Source organism: Tiliqua scincoides, chromosome 5, assembly GCF_035046505.1.
Source record: "Tiliqua scincoides isolate rTilSci1 chromosome 5, rTilSci1.hap2, whole genome shotgun sequence".
In the NCBI taxonomy this organism is placed as follows: Eukaryota; Metazoa; Chordata; class Lepidosauria; order Squamata; family Scincidae; genus Tiliqua; species Tiliqua scincoides.
In genome coordinates, this window is record NC_089825.1 from 21718435 (window position 1) to 21741217 (window position 22783).

Here is a 22783-nt window from a genome sequence, read left to right on the forward strand (position 1 = left end):
TTGTTATTATTATTAATAATAAGTAATAAATGTAACAAAATATATTTACTCATATTATATTTCATTCTTCTCTGTCCCGTTATAATATCCTTCCAACCAGTGTCATCACTAGGGAGGTACAGAATGTGTGGACCACACTGGGTGACACCAAAAGCTCTGGAGCCTGGGTCTACCTGCCTGATAGACCTGGATGCCCTGTCAGACTTATCCTCTGCAAGCCCAGGTCTACCCATCTCTGGAGTTCAGATCTACTGGGCTTCTTGAGGTGGAGCCTAGGTCTACCCACCTGGTAGCCTCACAGTTGGCCTGGCCTCCATCTTTCACTCTCCATGAGGCCAGGTGGACCCAACTGAAGAGTGGGAAATGACCAGTCGGGGAGATCAAGCATACTTAGAGCTCTGGGGGCACAAAGTCCAAGGGGATGACACCATGAGTTATCACACTGGGTGACACCAATTCTCCACCGCCTCTAATTCTAGTGACTCCACTGCTTCCATCTGCAAATTTAAACTTCATATAGAGCAGGGGTCTCCAAACATTTTGGCCAGAGGGCCGCATCAAATACCGTATTTTTCGCTCTATAAGACGCACTTTTTCCCCCCAAAAAAGTGGGGGGAAAAGTGTGTGCGTCTTATGGAGCGAATACTGCAAAAAAAAAAAACAAAAACAAAAACAAAACTCCGGCCCTGGCCCCGCCCCCTGCCCGCTCTGCTCGGCTCCGCTTCCCAGGAAAGCGTGGGTGGGGTGGCAGTCTTGCTGAGCAAGCCCGTGTGTCTACTCAGAAGTAAGTCTCAGAGTAACTGAGACTCACTCCCAGGAAAGGGGGGGGATGGCAGGCTCGCTGAGAAAGCCCACGTGTCTACTCAGAAGTAAGTCTCAGAGTCACTGGGGCTCACTCCCAGGAAAGCGGGGGTGGGGTGGCAGTCTTGCTGAGCAAGCCCCTAGAGCAGGGGTGCTCATTACGTCGACCCTCGAGCTACCAGTCCATCTCCAGGCGAAATGAGTCAATCGCGGGCTTCTCTCCTGTCCACGCATCCCTAGGAGTGAGCCCCTGGCAGGCTTGTGAGCCCAGGGAGCGAGCCTAGGGAGTGAGCCCAGGGAGCCCAGGGACTGAGACGGGCTCCTCCCTGGGAGAGGAGGCGCTGGCAGGCTTTTCTCCTGTCCACTCATCCCTGGGAGTGAGCCCCATTGGCTCTACTGGGGCTGACTTACCTTTCCCCTGCTTTTGCACTGGTATGTATGGAGATCTGCGCCCCCCCCCCCCACTTCCATCTGTTGGTTCTGTGTGCAAGGGGTTTTGCAATGGCCTTGCTGTGACGCCTATACAGAGATCTTACCTGCCCCACACTTTTCCCCTGCTTTTGCACTGCTATGTATGGAGATCTGCGCCCCCCCCCACTTCCATCTGTTGGTTCTGTGTGCAAGGGGTTTTGCAATGGCCTTGCTGTGACGCCTATACAGAGATCTTACCTGCCCCACACTTTTCCCCTGCTTTTGCACTGGTATGTATGGAGATCTGCGCCCCCCCCCACTTCCATCTGTTGGTTCTGTGTGCAAGGGGTTTTGCAATGGCCTTGCTGTGACGCCTATACAGAGATCTTACCTGCCCCACACTTTTCCCCTGCTTTTGCACTGCTATGTATGGAGATCTGCGCCCCCCCCCCACTTCCATTTGTTGGTTCTCTGTGCAAGGGGTTTTGCAATGGTCTTGCTGTGATGCCTATACAGAGATCTTACCTGCCCCACACTTTTCCCCTGCTTTTGCACTGCTATGTATAGAGATCTGCGCCCCCCCCCCACTTCCATCTGTTGGTTCTTTGTGCAAGGGGTTTTGCAATGGTCTTGCTGTGATGCCTATACAGAGATCTTACCTCCCCCACACTTTCCCCCTGCTTTTGCACTGCTATGTATGGAGATCTGCACCCCCCCCCCCACTTCCATCTGTTGGTTCTGTGTGCAAGGGGTTTTGCAATGGTCTTGCTGTGATGCCTATACAAAGATCTTACCTCCCCCACACCTTTCCCCTGTTTTTGCACTGGTCTGTATAGAGATCTGCTCCCCCCCCCCCTTGTATTGGAATCCAGGAAGATCTGGTGAGGAGGTAGATGTGGTGTCAGCAGTGGCCCCTTTAAGGGTAAGGCCTGGGCATCCTGGGCACAGCTGCAGCCACTGGAAGGCAATAGGGCCCTCAGGGATATAAGGAGTACCAGAGGCAGAAAGGGTTTGTGGGTTTTGAAGGAGTGCAGGGTGGGGGTGGGGAGACTGACTGACTGACTGACTGACTGACTGACTGACTGACTGACTGACTGACTGACTGGGTTTATTGAATTTGGAATCTGACTGTGGCTGGACTTGTATACCCTGATGGATTTAACTGACCTACCTGGAACCTGACCTTGGACTGTAATTTGGCTTATTGGCTCTGGACTCTGATTTGGTAACTCTGAATGATGGGACTGATTTACTTGGCATCTGTGGACTGGAACTGGACTCATTTTTGCTTGCTGCACTGGTGAGTTGCACAAGGGGGACTGATCAGCCTTAAGCGGGCACGAGGCCCAGTGGATTAGAATTTGGCAGAACATCATGGTAGCAGAAAGATAATGTGATTCCCTATTTGTGTGCACCTGCTTTTGTGAGCTTCATAAATTCTGACTCTAGTGATGATGAGTTCTTGGGATTTCCAGAAAACTAGAGTACTCAAACCTTTAAGTCTCTCCATTTGTTAATGACAGTGATAATGGTTCTTAATGCCACTGTTGACTGCTGTTCACTTTACATGGTTCAAATGTTATTCTGTTATAGTTTATTAAATATTTTATTACACTATTTGGTTCAGAATATTTTTTCCTTGTTTTTCTCCTCTAAAAACTAGGTGCGTCTTATGGTCAGGTGCGTCTTATAGAGCGAAAAATACGGTATCTGTCATGGTGCTGAGGGCCGGAAAAAAATTTTTAATATAAAATTTATATAAATAAGAGATGGAAGTTAGATGAGTGAATGAATGAATGAATGAATGAATGGGCTCATTCATTCAACCTCTCTGGCCCTTAGAACACCCTCCAGATGCAACCAGAGCACAGTTCCAGTCATGTTCGGCCAAGTGGGCTTTCAGGGGATAAGAGGCTGGCCACGGGCCAGACTGAGGCTGGTCGCAGGCCACATCTGGCCCCCGGGCCGGGGTTTGGAGACCCATGATATACATCAAAAGGAGAACAGAGCTTGGGATGCCAGCAGACTGAGAGGGCCCATTGCTGACATCTGGGGTGTAAGTGAGGCAAGAAAGCAAGGTCTTTCAGTCAGCTTGACTGGGAACAACTGTCACATGGCACCTCCTCTTCCACAACTGTCTCCATTCACAGCAAGTCCAACTGGCTACATGAAAGGAAGGGGTGAGGCCGCACAGCCCACTACATCAGCCTAGCTAATTGGCATTTGGTTCATCCTCCCAAGCAGTGTTTATGATATCTAAATGTGCTTAATTTGTCAATTTTTCTCTTCCCTTTTGTATTGTGTCCATTAAAATATGAACCAGATTTTTAAAAAATCAATCTCCAGTTTAAGATTAATAACCTTAATATTTGAAAAACAAGTGGTGAAGTCCAGAAGTGATTGTGAGGAGCTCCAGAAGGATCTCTCCAGACTGGCAGAATGGGCAGCAAAATGGCAGATGCGCTTCAATGTCAGTAAGTGTAAGGTCATACACATTGGGGCAAAAAATCAAAACTTTACATATAGGCTGATGGGTTCTGAGCTGTCTGTGACAGATCTTGGGGTGGTGGTGGGCAGGTCGATGAAAGTGTCGAAGGCCAGAACTGAGAACAAAACGGCTAATATTATAATGCCATTGTACAAACCGATGGTAAGGAAACACCTGGAGTATTGTGTCCAGTTCTGGTCGCCACATCTCAAAAAAGACATAGTGGAAATGGAAAAGGTGCAAAAGAGAGTGACTAAGATGATTACTGGGCTGGGGCACCTTCCTTATGAGGAAAGGTTATGGCATTTGGGCCGTAAGAAAAGAGGCGCCTGAGGGGGGACATGATTGAGACATACAAAATTATGCAGGGGATAGACAGATTGGATAGAGAGGTGCTCTTTACGCTCTCACATAACACCAGAACCAGGGGACATCCACTAAAATTGAGTGTTGGGAGAGAGAGAACAGTCAAAAGAAAATATTTCTTTACACAGCGTGTGGTTGGTCTGTGGAACTCCTTGCCACAGGATGTGGTGATGGCGTCTGGCCTGGATGCCTTTAAAAGGGGATTGGACAAGTTTCTGGAGGAAAAATCCATTATGGGGTACAAGCCATGATGTGTATGTGCAACCTCCTGATTTTAGAAATGGGCTATGTCAGAATGCCAGATGCAAGGAAGGGCACCAGGATGAGATCTCTTGTTATCTGGTGTGCTCCCTGGGGCATTTGGTGGGCCGCTGTGAGATACAGGAAGCTGGACTAGATGGGCCTATGGCCTGATCCAGTGGGGCTGTTCTTATGTTTTTAAGCAAGCACATTGGCAGAAAGCCAGCATATAAATGTGGTATGTGTGTGCACACACAGTCAAGAAGCGCTTGTCTGAGGAACACTGATTCAATAACCAATGGCAATTCCCTCTTTCCTTCCCCTTATAATTTATTGTGAGAATTGTAGCAATTTGTGGCTGCAATCCTAAACATACTTTCCTAAGAGTGTCTCAGGAGTGAACAAAATAAGACTTACTTCTGAGTAGACCTGGTTAGGATTGTGCCCTGTGTTGCAGGCACTGTGTGCATACGTAGTTTGTACAAATGAAACAAATATTTAAATGGATTGCAAAATCAGACCTACTCATGGTCATGTGAATTGGCCATAGAGTTGGGAGACACTCTGTCAGGATCCCTTAAGTTTAAATGCACAAATTTGATAAACATGGAACAAGTAAATGCTTGCATTGCTCAATTTACCTACACTGACACTTCCTAAATCAGTGATTTTCAACGTTTCTCATCATATGACACACTGAGAAGGCATTAAAATTATCAAGGCAAACCATCTTTTTTTTTTTTACAATTAACAAGGCGCACTGCACTGCTGGTTGGGGACTCACATCCCTCAATGTTCCTATTAATATATGTCCCTCTCCCAAACTCCTTTGCCACACCTCCACAGTGGTTGAAAATCACTGTCTAAAACTGTACATGGTACGTTGCAGAATTAATAATGCAACTTGGGATGCATATTGTCCCTCCAGGGCTTCCCCAGGCCTGCTAAAAAGCTTCATAAGACATTAAAAATGCAAGACTGGAAGAAGCGCTCTTTTTTTTTCCTCTTAGGCCATTCTGAGGCCCGCAGCAGCCCAGGCGGTGGTGCATAGCCTCTGTGGGCCTCAGAAGACCCTCCAGAGGTGAGGGGAGCAGGGGGGCTGCAGACCCAATTTGTGGTTAAGTGAAACCATGGATGCAGGATCTGTGGATACTGGGGCCCCCACTGCATCACTCTGAGCTCCTTGATGGAAGGTTGGTATAAAAATGAGAAAAAAATAAATAAGATATCCATATCAGCAATGTTGGGCTGTCAAAGGATTCTAAGCCAGTGTTTCTCAAACTGTGGGTCGGGACCCACTAGGTGGGTCATGAGTCAATTTCAGGTGGGTCTCCATTCATGTCAATATTTTATTTTTAATATATTAGACTTGATACTACCATGGTGTATGACTGAATTGGGGGAAATGTTATAGACCTGTACTTTTAATAAGGTACTATGCATATTATTTTAACAATGATAGTAAATGGGACTTACTCCTGGGTAAGTGTGGGAAGGATTGCAGCCTAGGATTGTTAAAAATTTTCCTGCTTGATGACATCACTTCCAGTCATGACATCACTTTCAGTGGGTCCTGACAGATTCTGACAGATAAAAAGTGGGTCCTGGTACTAAAAGTGTGAGAACCACTGTTCTAAGACATTCTCTCTTGCTGATTGGGGCAGCCACATTTCTAAGTGGGGCTCATGGGGAAAAAGTTCTATATAAACAACTCTGGAAAAGCAGAGGTTCCCAAATAACAGAGGAGAACAGTGATACATGTGGGGTTCTTTTCAGCCCTTACAATGAATATATATAGACTAAGATGGAGCTCATTGCTGCAATACATTCCCTCCTTTCCATATGTTCATCACATAATGAGTGTTTCAAAGGACTTGCCTCTCCCCGGGTTGGGAGGAGAAAATGGGATTTAAACCCCAAAATATACCACCAGAGGTCCTTGGAAGATTGTTGGAATACTAAATGTGACTGATGAATGAATGAACAAATAAGTAAATACCCTCCTTAGACTTTCTTCTCTCTTCCCCTCTCCCTGCCTTTTGCTGGCTTTCACTAGGCATTTCAAGAAGTTTGCCGATTTAATTAAGCCACTCCTGTGGTTTTAGTTTGTTGAAAACCGAACTTCGCACACTGTGACACATTATTGTCTTAGCCAAGCCTACAGGCTAATTAGAGAATGTGTTTGTTATCCTGATAATAATATCCCTGGTTATTTTAATTTAACGTTCAATAACCTCTGCTGTTTCTGCACAAATGGCCCTCCTGATCTCAGCAAAGAAGAAGACCCCAGCTGAGGAACATCTTTGGGGTAAAAAAAATCCAACCCGTTAATAAATCTTGCTCTCTTTCTTCTGAACGAACTACAAAACAAGCAGTGGGCCTTTCAAAGATGTTTGGACCTAGACAGGGTGAAGGCTGCTGTGTGATTGCACAGAAACACAGCCTGAAATTCAGACATTCCAGAATTTCTCTTTTGATACAGGCCTTTGAATTTCAGGCTCCAGTCCAACTGTTCTGGAGGCCACAACAATTCTGGTCAAACTGTACAGTTGGGGAAAAGAGAGAATGAATAGGGACATCCTGGACATCACAGCTGCTGTTATCTAAAGAGTACCTTCACTGCCCTGCTGTACTACACAAAGTACCTGCAAAATGTTGATAACTACTGTTTTCATTCTGCTTTTAATCTTTACCTGGCAAGCAAGGCACTGTTTGGATAACACTGCCACGCACCTATCCCTTGTCAGCCAGGTTACTATGGAAACTTCACAAAATGTATAGGATGCAGCTGACATACGTTTGGTACATTTTGGTGGTGGATTATTGGGGGAGGGAGAACCTCACAGTTTCCTTTGAATTTATCATCCACCCAAACTTGAGAACATTCCTTGTGGATTCTTGTGGCTTTCAAAGGTTAAAGAGGTTTCCATGGATATTTCTTAGTCCGTATAATGAGATCCTCCCACTCAATGTCTCCTTAGAATTTCTCTGCTCAGCTCGTAACAAAGAGACAATCTTTATTTGTTTCCTCCTGGGGTTTATTTTATTGTGAAGCTGCCTGGCTGGAGTCTGCTTACATTGTTTTGTCACAAAATGAGGATTTAAGTTAGTGCTTGCAGTTCAGTCCTTTACTTGTACAGGTGACACAGGAAATATTGAATGATTATCACTTGGTTTCACAGGATCAAAGCCTCAGTGATCCAAGGCTTTCTGAGCAGAAGGCAGTACATAGTCTTTAGAATAACTGAAACTAACTAAAACTATTTTTCGATCATTCAGCATTATGCCTTTAAAGCAAAGGTAGAACTTCAAATGCTTCACAAAGATGACTATATACTACTATTAAAGTCTTGTGTGCTGCATACAACTCCCTGAAGTCCTCCCATCTCAACATGGGTTCTATGAAACTGCTCTACTGATAGGGTTTCTGTAACTATTACTGAAATAGTGTATGTGAAGTATTTTGAATACTTAAAAGTACTATACAGGAATGCCTCAGTGTCTGCTGGGGTTCCATTCTGGAACCCCAGATGGGTAGCTGAATCTGTTGATACCAGGACACCGCCATCCTCCAGAGGTAAAGGGAGCTCCCCTCACTTCCGGGGAGTGTGGGGAGGCATGGGGTGGCCCACCCACACCTGTGGTTAACTGAAACTGTGGATGTGGGATTCACACATACAGGGGCCCTTCTGTATAATGTTATTAGTTAAACAAATTGTGAGACAATTGTGGATGAGCCAAAAGGTGGAATGTAAAGGCAACACTTCCAAAAAACAAACCCACCAAAACTAAATAGGGGCATTTGTTCCTTGGGGAGATCACCAAAGGGTGCTGTCTGGCAAAAACAGAGGCCATATTAGAAGGAGACTCCCTTAAAGTTATTAGAAGGAAACCAGTAGTCAGTTCTCTGAACCCCTTTCCATTGCTAAAGAACTCTGCAGAAACTGAAGAAAATATTAAAAGCCCAATTCTATTCTCAAAATAACCAGTGTATACAACAACAGCCCCACCAGCATAGAAGCCCACAAACTGATGGATGTGCCATGAACAAACAGCACAGCATTGGAAAAACCACACCAAGGTGACTTTACCCGGACAGCAGCGCAACTTCTTTCCTGGGCGCAGTCTTGATTAATTTAAAGCTCTTTCCCCCAGTGTTCCTGATAGGGGACAAAAAGGTACCCGTTCACCCCAAAGCTACCACTGCTGCTAAACTCGCCCCTTCTTGGACCTGATCCACCCACTCCACCCGTCACCTCCGTGTTCTGCCCTCCCCCACTCCATCTTGTTCTTCTCTCCCCTGCACCGTTCTGCCCTTAACGTAAACCTTAAACATACTTGCTTCAGTAGGTCCAGGGGACCCACCAGTGCTACAGCAGTATGCAGCTCCCCATATGCTGCCAAAATCTTGTTTATAACTGCCATAAGGCAGTCAGGGCTGTCAGAACACTAATTCTGCTAGCAGGGCAGACTAATAAGATTGGGTTGCCTGATTTCTTTAAACTGGGCGACAACCAGAAAACGAATAAAGTTAATGTTGTGTATCTTCAGAGGAAGATATGGTTAGTGTATAGATTTAAGCCATAATATGAAGACAGACCCCATTCCAAGTCCCCAAAACAACTGCCTACCTTTTTAGCCTTTCACAGTTGCTTGCCTCACAAGCACTACTGACTGGGCAGATATTTTACTCTCTAACAATACTGCTGTTTTTCCTTTTCCACATGCTGCCAATCCATTCTCCATTTTGAGTTCTGTCAACCCCCATGGTCAGTGCTGCTGTTCTCCTTTAACTGAAAGCACCTGTCTTGAAGCTCTCCTGTTATTAGTGAGAGCTAAGACCTCCAATGGTTTTCCAGGTGCCAGAATTAGTATATGCTGGAATCCCACCTGACAGATATCAACCCCCAGAATAGCAGGATTTGATTAATTATACTAATAAAAGCAGTATGAACTGATTTATCTCACAGTCATCATGAATCCAGTAACCTTGCTAAAACACAGAGGGCAACAATGTACTCATTTCCCAAGCCAGTCCATTTGATATCTGGGTGCAATCCTAACCAACTTTCCAGCACTGGCATAGTTGTGCCAGGGGGGCATATGCTGCATCCTGCAGTTGGGGGGCAAACATGGAAGCCTCCTCCAGGTAAGGCAATGTTTGTTCCCGTACCTCAGAGTCGCATTGCCCTTATGTCAGTGCTAGAAAGTTGGTTAGGATTACGGCCTCTGCCTCTCTCATAGAGTGTCTGAAGTTACAAGCTGTTACCAACACCACTTGAAAATGCAATGTGGCCTTAGCATGAATAGTGTAACTCAAGTTAGGCATCCACCAACACCCTTTTTAATCCATTATGGACAAAGTGGAATTCTAAATTTTTAATGTAGCACTATAGTACTAAACCAAAAGCCCAATACATGCAGAGTTAAAGCAGAAGCAAACTTTTTCTTGACCCAATTGTAAGGAGAAACTGTGATCCTCAAATGAACGAATAGCTCAGTTCACATTTAACTGATAAGCTATGGTTTGGCTATCAGTACCATGTCTCACCATACAAATGTCCTCCCCCTTCATGCACACCAATTCCCTTCTGTTCTTCTTGGTTAGTGCAATCAAAATCTGCATTTCAATTTGGATCAGATAATCATGGTTTGTGTAATCTGTAGTTTGACTGCAAATTGGAACTAGAAACCATGGTGCAAAGTGGCCACCCGGTTCTGGTTTGGAGCCAAACCAGTTTATTTTTTCTGATTCAGATGAAATGACAAACTATTGTTTATAAATGAAGTAGTGGAAGAGGAATCAGTGCACCTGAACAGAGCGTGTATGTCTGAACCAACTTATAGCACAATCCTATGTGTGTCTGCTCAGACGTAAGCCCTGTTAAATTCAAAGGGGACTTAATTCCAGCAAAGTCTGTAGGACCGCAGCCACGGTAGCATTTTCTCAAATATAGAGGCCTGAAAATGAAAGCTCACAAACAGATTTTCCCCAAAAGACTCTCCCCCTTAACAATAAGACATGCAGAATGTTCTTTATCTTTATACATTTGTTGTGCAGAATGTTTTTTAGCTTGATTGTTGATGCATATCCATCTCAGAGCCCTACAATCAGGAGAATTAAGGCATTAGAGCTTACCTGGCCATGGTTAAGTGAAGGGATGCCTAACACTGTTACCTCTTTCTCTCCTTAAAATAAATGATCCTCCTTCAAAGTGTTCAGCTGATGATTACATTTGGATGAATGTAACTGCTATTTATATCAGTGTGCTAATTGCTATTTATATCAGTGTGTTAATACAGGAGTCAGATGAGATCTGAATGAACAGATTTGAATAATCTGTGCTGGATAATGCAAGCTGCACTGTACTTTATCTTTAAAATTTGAAAAAAAACATCCAAATCTAAATTTCTGAAACTACTGTAAGACTTTTGAAAGCAAATAGGGAGAATGCCACTTACCCCCAGTTGCCACAGTAATTTCACGTAGGAAATGGCCATAAAATGGAAAATCGAACGATAGATTCACTCTCTGCAACGAACAACACCAGAAAAGAAAATCAATAATGTAAGGAATAGTAGAGAGTCATTCACTTTAAAGCGCATTTCAGCCATTAGCTGCTGCATTGGCCTTACGGTTTTTCACAGTAGCCTTGCCATGAACAATTTGGAATAAATTTTCAGTAGTAAAATTGAAAGCAATTTCATACAGCAGTTAAGGCTTAGAAACATGATGGAAGCATATTTAGGATTCTAAGGCTGCAGTCCTATGCACACGTTCCTGGAAGCAAGTCCCATTTAATACAACAAAACATACTTCTGAGTAAACATGCATAAGACTGCTGTAATCAAAGACCAAGACTGCACTTCCTTGAGGCATTTCCCATTGAATGAAGCAGAAACTTAATTCTGGGTGAACATGCATAGAACTGGACTGTGTGTGTGTAATTCTATGCACTTATTTGTAAGTAAATTATGCTGAAAATCAGTGAGGCAATCTGGAGACTGTTTTTGCCTTTAATACCACTGTAGCTGTTGGTAAATAGCTGGTGAGGCACAAAGTTCATGTATGATAATGGTGCTCTATATCAGGGGTGTCCAAACCTTTTGTCAGGAGGGCTACATCATCTCACTGACACTTTGTTGGGGGCCAGGAAAAAAAGAATTAATTTACATTTAAAATTTGAATAAATTTACATACATGAATATATTAGAGATGGAACTTATATGAATGAATGAAGGCCTATAAAAAGCGTTGCGCAAAGCAAGGCCAGCCTTTCTTTTGCTACCACTGCTGAGTCATAGACATGAAACATGAAGCAGTGAAGGGAGCCCTCAGCCCACAGCTTGCATGAGAAGTCATACCGTCGGCTGTTTTGCTGAGAGCAGTCATGTTCGACCAGCGTGGATTCTAGTAAGTCTCCGACAGGCCAGAGGCTCACTGGAGACAGGGGGCTCCCCGTGGGCCAGACTGGGGGTCTCTGAGGGCTGCAAATGGCCCCTGGGCCAGGATATGGGCATCCCTGCAATATATAAATAAATAATAATAATATAACTAGCAATTGCAGTGGCATAGCAAGTGGGGTTCACCTGGGTGCCAGGTTGCAAAGGGGTGTCGTGTGAAACCCAGCCAAGATGGCAGTGGCGGGAGAAGCAGCAGCAGCAGCAGAACAGTCACAGGTATGTAGAGGCTGCTGCCACTGCCACTACCTCCTTGAATTTCGACAGCTTTGCAATCTTGCTGCTACCCTAATCCTTGTCCTTTGGAAGCTCAATGAGAGCCTCCAAAAGAGAAGAAATGGGAGAGCAGCAAGACTTGCAAAGCCACCGCCACTGCCTGTTTCTCTGGGAGAACCTAGAAGTGACTTTGTGACATCCTGCGACAGACCTTGCCCAGCTTGCCAGGTCCTGCAACTGGCACAGCTGGCCACTCAACAGTCACTTACTTGCCCGGTGTGGACAGGGTTACTTCCTGTTTCAGACATACCTGTGTTTTTCTTTTGGGGAGGACATGGTGCCCTCCTTCCCTCAGCTGCTTCTCATCAGCTTCTTGTCACTAAAGCTATCATCTGGCATCATCATTCTTTGACTTGGAATTCTAATTCTCATGGCTCATGATCATATGAGTTATGGCATGAATATAAGGTCTTCTCTAGCACTGACTTTAATTTGAACTGCAGAAGAATTTAATTCCTCATTTCCTTCTATGAGTCTGTAACCTCTATCTCACTGGCTTTCTTGCCTCTGTCAGAACAAATGGGAGAGAGGATCTTTTGTTCCCATTCCCCTGTGTTCCCCTGTGTGGCTGCCAGCCAAGCACCAAAAGTGTAGGGAAACGTCATTTTCTTAGTGTGTCCAATGGATAGTGTGAGATTCATATGGGATCTCACATGGGATTGGAGGAGGACTATGTCTTATTTGACTTGGGTTGGCCCAGAAGAAATCAAGATATTACCGAATTTTTATGCCAAAATAGCTTGGCTTAGTCCAGTGGTTTCAACTTCTCCAGGACAGTTTGAGCCACTGTAAGTTCTTGCAGGGGTTGGGGGGTGGCAGTGGGGGTGGGTGGGAGGCAGCGGCGCAATCCCCAGGATCGCGCCACTCAGGGGGCTGCAGGTGCTTGGGAGCACTTACCCAAGCCTCCTGCAGCCTCCCCAGGGTTCGGGGAACCCAATGTGAACCTTTGTTAGACCTCCCTGCAGCAGTGAATGTAAAAGCGGAGCCATCGCACCCCGCCTCCGCTAAAGCGGAAGTGGAGCTTGATCGCTCCACCTTCACTGCTGCGGGGAGCCCTAACAAAGGTTCGCACCGGGCTCCCCAAACCCTGGGGAGGCTGCAGGAGGCTTGGGTAAGTGCTCCCAAGCCCCTGCAGCCCCCTGAGCAGCACGATCCTGGGGATTGCGCCGCTGTCTCCTCCCTGCCTCCAGGCTGCCCCCGCTCCTTAAGGGGGCAGAGGCCAGGGCCCACAGGCTGGGGCGTTACGACGCCCCAGTTTGAAAAGCCCTGGCTTAGTCTAAGCCAAACCTAAAACTGGACGAAGGCATGCTTACTGCTCCTTATTCTCTCTTTCTTTGCTATCCATTTGTGGCATTAAAGCAAAAACACTCTCTTTGGCAACTGTGTTTTCACACTATCAATCTCGGAGATGTGAGGCTTTGCTTTGCAAATTCCCACAAATAAAAATAATCTGCATTTCAGAAACACATTGAAATCGCACAAGAAGGGATAATGATGACATTCATTCCATTCATTGCAAGCAATTGACCACATTTTAAAATATCTTGCATGTATTTTTTTTTAAGCTTATGCTTGTCTCATATTTTACTTTTATGCTGCCTTGGATTTAATTTGTTTTTTTGCTCTCTTCAGAAAAAGAGACAGATTAGTTTCTGCATTATCAGTTACTGTAATGACTTATTTGGCATGAAATTAATCACTGAATATTTACAGCAACTTCAAATTAGATGTTCTTTTATTCTTCACTGGAAGTCAGAATTTGAAGGGATTTGTTATTAACACACTTTCTGTTTACAACTGGAAGAACTAATTCCATTTTATAAATAGATCATCCCAAGGCAAAAAAGAAAAAAAAAGAAAAAAGGATGCATCCAAGATACAAGATTTGTACTAACTGAAATATATATTTCTTGCTGATCAGTTTATTCCCATTTCATACTTAGCACACTTTAACAAATCAAGTTAAATATTATTAAGCTTTCATGCTGACCCTCTTAAGAACTACATCCAAAATGCAGTTGGAAAAGTCAGTTTATGGGTTTATCTGGGTCCTGAGCAGGGCAAAGCAAAATATAATACAAAGCACTCAGTCAGAGAGAGCCGGTGAAGAGAGATTGAGAAAAAAACAAAATACAATCTGAAATAAGTCCACTGGCAGTATGACATCCTACTTCATAGCTTCAAAAGGTGATCTTGAATCTCAGTAAGAAGTCTAGGAGCCCAAACCTATCCCCTACCATGCTATAACATGTGACCACAGCAATGGAGCATGTGCAGCATGCTGTGGTGGGGGGCAGGGCCACCAAAAGCCAATGAGGGTTAAATAAAAATATTTTTCATTTAGCCCCGGTAGGCCTTCTGGTAGCCTATGGGCCTCCTGCGCTAGCTATGTAGAGGACTTTCTGCCTGTTAAACTTCCCTACCCCTGAACTGGGGTGGGGAAGTTTAGATAGGCTTGGACACTATGTCTCCCACAAAGCCTTCTTTAAACCCCACTTTTCTTTATTTCTGTTCTTGGCTTACAATAAATCTTTGTATCCCAATAGTACTAGAGAGAGATCCAAATAATTGCTGCCTTGAAAAAAAAAAAAAGAACACAGTTATTGCTCCATTACTTCAGCATGCCTTGCTAAAACCAAGACCTTTCTACATCAAGCATAGTCTAACCCAGGAGTGTCCAAAGTTTTTGGCAGGAGGGCCACATCTTCTCTCTGACACTGTGTCGGGGGCCAGGGAAAAAAAAGAATTTACATTTCAAATTTGAATAAATTTACACAAGTTTACATAAATGCTGAGAGCAGTAGCATCGGGCCAGTGCGGGCTCCAACAAATCTCCAGAGGGCCAGAGGCTCATTGGAGACCGGGGGTTCCCTGAAGGCCACATTAGGAAGCCTCAAGGGCTATAAGTGGCCCCAGGGCCGGGGTTTGGGCACCTCTTGTCTAACCTACTGAGGTGCTGCTTCTGATATCCCTTTTTTAGGTCCCCTCTACCATGAGAGGGGAGGCAGGTGATGACCTAAGATAGGGGCTTTTCAATGATGGCCCCTATCTTTGGAATGCTTTCCTTCTGGATGGCTCATTTGCTGCCAACTTTAATGTCTTTTTGGAGAAAGGGGAAGCTCCTTTTATTTGTAGGGCCTGTTTAAATTTTTGTCTTAGGTTTTGTTTGCCATGACACAAATTCTCCTTTTTAAACATATTTCTAACATGTAACTCTGTTTCCTCTGATGCTTTATTCTTCAGACTGGAGTAGGATATGTATGAATGAATGAATGAAATGAGGTCTCTAAAGTGCTTCTTCTATTCAGTTTTAAGATGGGTTACTGCAGATCGCGGTTTTCAGTTATGCCCCCTGCATCATTCATCCCTACCTCATACTCTTGGCTTAACAGTGAGCCTGAAGTTCTAGAAAACTCACAAACTTGCCACTGTTTTGTGTCATTTCAGTTGGTTCTATTCAAAGTATTCTGCTACTGTTGCCTTTGGATATTTATGCTCTTCCTGTGTCTTTTCACAAACTAATTCAAATCGATGGGTTTCTGCAACTAGTCATTGGTGTTCTGTTCCATCATCTCAGTCACCTCAGATTATTCTTCTCTTTTGTTCCTAAACCTGGAGCAACCAAGTGAACTCTTTTGCAAAAAGAGACAGAGTTTTCACATGTCTGGTTCGTGTTGCAAACATAACAAATGTGTTCAGTGCAAAAGGAATCTTATGCTTAGAATGCTCTTAGGCATTCTAAACCATAGAATAGAACCATACTTCTGAACCATAGACGTTTCCAGAATATATTAACAAAAGTTGGAACCAGATTGGCAGAAACTGTATACCAAACAAAGTTTCCTCTGCACTCTCCACCATGCCCATCCAAGTTAAGCAAGAATATAGTAGTCCTTGAAATGTATATGCTACCAATAAACACGTCAGTTTATGGGAAACTTAAGGAAAACGGAAATTTCCTGGAAATTCTTTCCAGTCATCATTTTAGGAAACAATTTTTCAATTTATTAAATATCCCTAAATTCAATTTAGTTTAGTTGGCTCATAGCCTAATCCTACCCCAGTCCATAGCATTCTGTTGTGCTGCATTCAGTGGGCTAGCTCGATACCATGGCATGATGGAGAGGTAAATAAAAAAACTTTTTCACTTACTCTGCCATGCCATGGTCCCCAGCTACTTAGCTGATATAAATCTAAGTAGGTCCAGGGGTGTGTGTTGAGGTCAGGAAATGGCCACTCTTGAAGTGCTCCTGACCAGCCCAACCCCCATCCCAGTTTTCCTCAGGAATGCCCTGGAAGATCCCCTGTACTGACCAGATCTGCACTGACCAAATTGGGGCATGTCCAGGGCTGTTGGCCCCAGCCCTCATATCTTTGTTGTGGCTGCTTTGCCAGTAGCCCAGATTTTCTCTCAATGGAATATGAGTTCAGTCATCTGAAGACCTGGATAGGATTGGGCCAAAAGCATCATTTACGTTTTTCTGTATTAATTCAGCCTTCTCCATTTAGGAAACACCTTGTGAATGAACTTTTAACAAATTTAAGCCCTTGTAAACTAGAGAATAAACCTTCAGAAGGCATTTTCATTACTTAATCTTTGTGTGATGCAGAATTGTCCTTTATTGTATATATAATGGTGGAAATTCATCCCTTCACAAGGGCAGAGAAGGCAAGTTCTGACAAGATAGCCCTTAGAATTCTTTTAACACTCTAATGAGTTTTTATGATTCTCTCTTCTCCCCCTTCCTCCAAATTTATCATCTTGAAAAGTTGGCAGAAAGCATAAAACAGTGAAGGGATGTCAAGTCCAACTAGAGGTCCCATTTTTTTTTTCTTGGACCTGCAGGTGCAAGATCACATCTTGATTTAACCATAATCAGTATTCTGGAATTAATTTTTTGGGGGTCGTTTGAATGGAAGGACTTGCTATGTAAGGTGCTTTATGCTGAGCGAATTGCCAAGGTGACAATAAATACTTATTTGCACCAGGAACGAGTCATATAAATTGGGTTCGGAACCTTGGATCTGGTTTGAATGTACATAATTCTAAAGCTATTGTTTTTGGATGTCGCACCTGCAAAATAAATCATATAAGGGGCAGTGATGTGAAAAGCAGATATAAAACTATATGGGCCAAAAGCATAATTATTCATCATGATACATTACTAGCCTGTCTTTAGGTAAAATTATTGAGAAAAAGCTTTGAACTCCTTGCCTATGCAATGTATCCCTTGCTTTCAACTTTCTAATCTAAATAATAGTTTATCAGAAGTTCTCCTGTATTACAGTCTCATGTCAGCTGCATGCTAATTTAGATCAGAAGGTTTGATCAGTGCCTAGATCAGTGATTTTCAACCTTTTTCGTCTCATGGCACACTGACAAGGTACTAAAATTGTCAAGGCACACTATCAGTTTTTGAACAATTGACAAGGCACACCTTGCTGTTGGTGGAGGGCTCATATCCCCAATGGTCCTATTAATAAATGACCCTCCACCGAACTCCCACGGCACACCTGGGGACCATTCGCGGCACACCAGTGTCCCACGGCACAGTGGTTGAAAACAGCTAGCCTAGATGTTTGCCCCTTCATAGATTCCTTTCTTTAAAAGCAACTTATGTAGCCAGTATTAGTTTGAGGCCCCAATCCTAACTAAGAGGCACGCTGGCAGAATGCACATTGCACGGGTGCACCAGGCCCTCATGCTGTTGCAAAAGCACTGTAAAGAGCTTTGGGATACAGCAAAGGCTGCATGTGCTGGTGGGAAGGATGCCTGCTGTTCCAGGGGTGTGGAGAAGTCGGTGACAGGGCTGGGGGTGGGCAGAACAGGCCCAGGAGGGGGAACTGAATCAGTAGCACCAATGTGTGCTGCTAACAGAGCGGGGGAAGGTGACCAACTGTCCTGGGAGAAGCAAGCATCTCTTTTTACTTACCTCCCTGTCGGTCATCTGGCTACACCAGCTATAAGTCTGAGAAGAGTAGGTAGCTGTGTCAAGCAGGGAACAGGGGGATAGGATTGTGCACCACTTTAACCAAGGTCATCCCCCTACTGCCCCTGCCCAGACTGTTTCCCACCTCACTCTTTTCTCAAACTGCTCCTCAAACTGTGAGGTGTCCAGGAGCCACTAACATGCACATGGGGCCTCTGTTCATTTGTGCTGATGGCCCCGAAGCACAGGGCAGTGGAATGGCTTCAGATAATGAGATCCACCGCTATAAGTTCTGGATAGGATTTGGGCCTAGGTTACCAGACCTGGAAGAACTCTTAACACAGCATGCAATGGCGTACATCAGAGGCCAAGTAACGATAGGGAGAAAAAAGTCTGGAAACTGGACTGTTCTTAAGGGACAGTGCAGAGTTATTGCACTGAGCCTGAATACAATACAAACAGCTTGTGCTGAACATTTACAAGCAAAAAATGGTGTTGTTTCTGTCCTTACCATGTTTAACTGAGATTCTTGCCAGATTTCCTGCCAGGTTTAACCAGTTTTACCCAAACTCAGCGTGTGCCACCTTTTCAGGAAAATAAGAAACAGTATCTTTTTTTTCTACATTTCATCAGATGTTTACTTTCTGGAGGTTTCTTGAACATCTCCAGGCTTATCCAAATTCATATCTGACATTCTAATTAAGTTGGTCTAGTAGCATCAATTTCTCTCATCTGAGGCAGTGGATTTTAGTCCTTACAGTTCAAATTCCGAGTTCATTCAGATCAGAATTTTTCTCCACATTTGAACACATTTTTGGCTGCATCAACAAATTACAATACAATTAACATATACTAACAGTATTGTTGTAATGTTGATTTCAGCATGATGTTAAGTTCTAGGCATACATATACACGCATATGTGTATGCAGTAAGGACTGTACAACCTCAGCATCTTAATTTGCAGGCCTAGAATGAACCCATCATAAGGAAGTGCATTCATTTTCTTTTGGGGACTGCTATATCTCGTATTCAGCTCCCAAGTTCCACTGGATGCATTCAAAACATATACATCCCTGACCCAATCCTCCCAATTCCACTAAATCTCACAGTTCATTTTAATTTGGGATCACAGTCCAGGATACTGGCACTGTATAACTTTGGAAGAGGAAACACAAAAACGGTTGCAATTCCTTCACAAAACCTCCTTGCTTTTTCATATTGCTCATGACTCTTTCCCAACTCACTTTCCAAGAGTGCTCAAGAAGAGACGGGTTGGCAGGAGAAAAGTCATCCCATTAAACATTCTTATTTGTAGTGCCCTTTGTTTTTCATTACCAAACAGCCAACCGTGTCTAGAAATCACATATAACTGGTATTGTGCTACATTAGGTTCATTCTTAAGTCAGGAAACTGCCAAACTCCAGCATTTCCACTTTGCTCCATTCATTTATTAGCTATTCTTTTCAGTTTGGCTGGGAAAAGAGAGTTTCTATAAATTATGCTGTGTCGGTCTAAATCTGGAGGGCTTATTATCTTCCTTTCCGTTCAAATCCTACAGAGATTCTTTTCTGTCTACTACTCTTCTCTCAGCCTGTCACCTGGTCGGTGAGTTTATTGGCCCTGGGAAATGACATGACACAAGCCAGTGGAGAGTAGAATTTTAAACTCTCTTATTTCTTCTTCCCCTCCTCCCTTTCTGCCTCAGATCTTTTCATCCATATTTTTAAGTGAGCTATCCTTTAAAACTATTACTTAGACTTTCTCCCAGATGTCAAGTCAACTGCATTTCAAGGTGACAGAATAAAAACTCCTCCCACCACAACAATGGAGCTGTCATTTTTGTTTCTCAGTTTATATTCTCTTGGAGTCCAGTACTATTTACAATACTTGGGGTCAGCTATTGGGAATACCATTTGGAAGTCACACTATATTCAATTATACTTGGAAGGGTGCAACTAGATTGAGTATTCTCACTACAAAGACTGCGTGATCAGAATTAGCCCAGGCAGATTTTTGATCTGGAAATGGAATTACATCTGCCGCCTCTGTTATCGTTTGATAAGAACGAACAGCTTTAAAAACAATATTTTGACAAGGATCTAATAGTTCTCAGAAACTCGGGTACCATGGCACCTCATACAAATGTAAAGGGTAAATACTAAGTTGCTACTTTTTCATTCTGAATATGGCTGTTAAGCTAGTCAATTTGTAGTGCAATTCTGCTGTCAAGTGTGTTTGGTGGTGAGATAGCCACTGATTTGAATGGCATCAAGATTATGTATTTTTTAATAGCATTTTATAACCTTGCTCCAACTCTGCAGAGAGATTCAAACTCTTCTGTTCTGGAAGGAAATATATTCCAACCACCAGGGAAATACGGCATTTTAAAACCAACTATTAATAGGGGTGTACAAAATGGACACAGCCCCTCCCTCCCAGGCAGTTATAGATCTGAGCTGTGGGTTCAGAGGTTCGCTTACTAGACTAGTATCTATTCTGCACAAGTAGTGAGCATCACACTGGTATCTATTATATCAACACAGGAGATGAAATAGCCTTACTGCTGCTTGTCGGTGGCTGTTGGAGAGAATCCCATGTATTTTCACTTTATCTTTCTCCATTCTGTCTATGTTCACCCACAGATCTCGACTGGTAGAATCGAATGGGCCAAATGTCCTAGAAGTGTAGTAATTGTGATCCATATCCTCCTGTGAACAAACAAGCCAGCACAAAACTAGATTAAAAATCAACATGCTTTTTAGTTTTGTTTTTTTTCCTATTCCAGCAATGAAAGATTTCTTGCAGTAACAGGTAGAATTTTATTACCCTGCTAAATAAAGGCAAACACAGCAGAAAGAGGGAAAAATACAAACCACTGCATTTTATGAACAGCAAAGCAGGAGAGAAAAGTGCTGACCTGGAATAAATCTGATTTTACAAATGCAATTTTTGCATCCTAAACCTGAATAAGTGATTGCAAAAAAAGAAAGAAAGCTGGCTTTTGATTTAGTGATGATCAGTACATCCTAGATGACTTTTTCAATGTCTTAACAATAAGCATTTCTAAAAAGAATCATCTTTTCAATGATATTTTTGATGTGTTCGGTTTCTCAATGGTTACCCTGAACTATAGCAGGTGTTATAGTGGGCTGGATTGCTTAAATGAGGAAGCCTGCAATTTCTGTATCTAAAAAGCCACAACCTAGAAGACATGAGTGCACACACAAAAGAAATAAACACGCACCCACATTCACACAGGGTCTTCACCACAGCAGCTTCCAGCAATTAACTGCTTTTTAATATCTGTCTACCCACTAAACATATAAAGCATTGCTGTGGTTTGGCCCTTGAAGCTGTTCCTGGGGGAAAGGGGAACATTCATATGTAGAGCTAGCTGATCAAAGGGTCATAGCAATTTGAACTGATCAACAGGAGTTAATACTGCATATATGTCAAACTGTAATGCTATGAGCAGTACAAATGGTAGCAGACATTTTCAAATCTAGAGTGTGATCCCTTTTAATGAAACTATTATCATCAGAAGAAGAGGATTGTGAGCAGCCTTTGGACTGATACCATCTGATTGCCCTGACATCCTTATCTCATTCATATGTTCATCAAAGGCAGAAGATATTATACAAAGCCACTTCCACTTGAGGTCTCAGGAAACGACAATGGACACTTCCTCAAGTTCATACATAACTGTGAATTCACATCACTCTGCCCAACTGCACAGTATTTCATATGCACAAACTGATAGCTTGATAATGAGATTTTGGAAGACTTCCATAGACTTAATGCAAGGGGACACTGCAGAAAGGAAATGTAGATGAATTTTGCTTCATCTGGAAACCATAATGTATCAGTGATTTTTTTTATTAAACCACGGCACACACCATTTGAGAAATAATAGTATGTTATCCTCATTAGGATCCCAACCCTATCCAACTTTCCAGTGCTGATATAGCGACAATACAGCCCTGAGGTAAGGGAACAAATCCTTACCTTGAGGAGGCCTCTGTGACTGCCCCCACCACCACAAGATGCAGGGCATGTCCCACTGGCATGGCTGCATTAGCACTGGAAAGTTGAATAGGTTGGGGCATATGTCTGTTGGCACATTACATTTTCCTATACTGCTATTCAGGTCAGTGCCAGGTCCAGTGGACCCTGGGACACAAGGAAGATTCTGCCCCTTGTTTGTGTGTGTACAGAGTGTGCATTGGGCCCCACTGGGTCAGTTCTTCCATGCCCCCCCCCCCGCCACTTTCTGGGTGAGCTGGCAGGCAGATGGGTGGACATATTAGTAGGCAATAATGTACCAAGGGTGATCCACCGCAGCGTGTCAAACACATCACTGAGTTGTTGGTAGACCTGGCTTCTCATGGGGATCTTGAGGCAACCCAAGATGGCTTACATAATAATAAAAACCATCAACCTTCTCCTATCATCCTTTGACTCTCCATCAGCGAGAACCATCCTTCTACCCTGTCTTAGGGTATGTTCAACAACTCTGAAAACATCTATACTGTTCTCAAAAAGAGAGCATGCAAGTCAAATAATGAAACATCTTTCTAGATTGATGTCTAAATGTTTTACTATTATGACAAAGAATCATGATGGTAATGCAACAATTGACAGTAAAGATCTCTTCTGACTGTCATTGAAGTGACATCTACCAGTAATGTTCTACAAAGACAAACGCTAGACAATAAAAAGGCTAGCTGATATTTAAAGTGACCTATGTACAATTCTGCTTATCTCCTTTATTGCAAAAAAAAAAAAATCATAGTAGAGATCACCCAGACA

At 43.4% G+C, this 22783-nt stretch overlaps 1 protein-coding gene across 2 annotated transcripts in view; it reads right to left on the minus strand.

Moving 5' to 3' along the window:
* PLXDC2 (plexin domain containing 2) overlaps positions 1 to 22783 on the minus strand; it is a 282678-nt gene that overhangs the window by 86572 nt on the left and 173323 nt on the right. For both annotated transcript variants that reach the window (XM_066626962.1, XM_066626961.1), the window contains exons 3-4: positions 20536 to 20682; positions 10769 to 10838 (exon numbers count right to left, since the gene is read on the minus strand). In XM_066626962.1, the coding sequence (XP_066483059.1) occupies positions 10769 to 10838; positions 20536 to 20682 (217 nt within the window). The remainder of the gene's footprint in view (positions 1 to 10768; positions 10839 to 20535; positions 20683 to 22783) is intronic.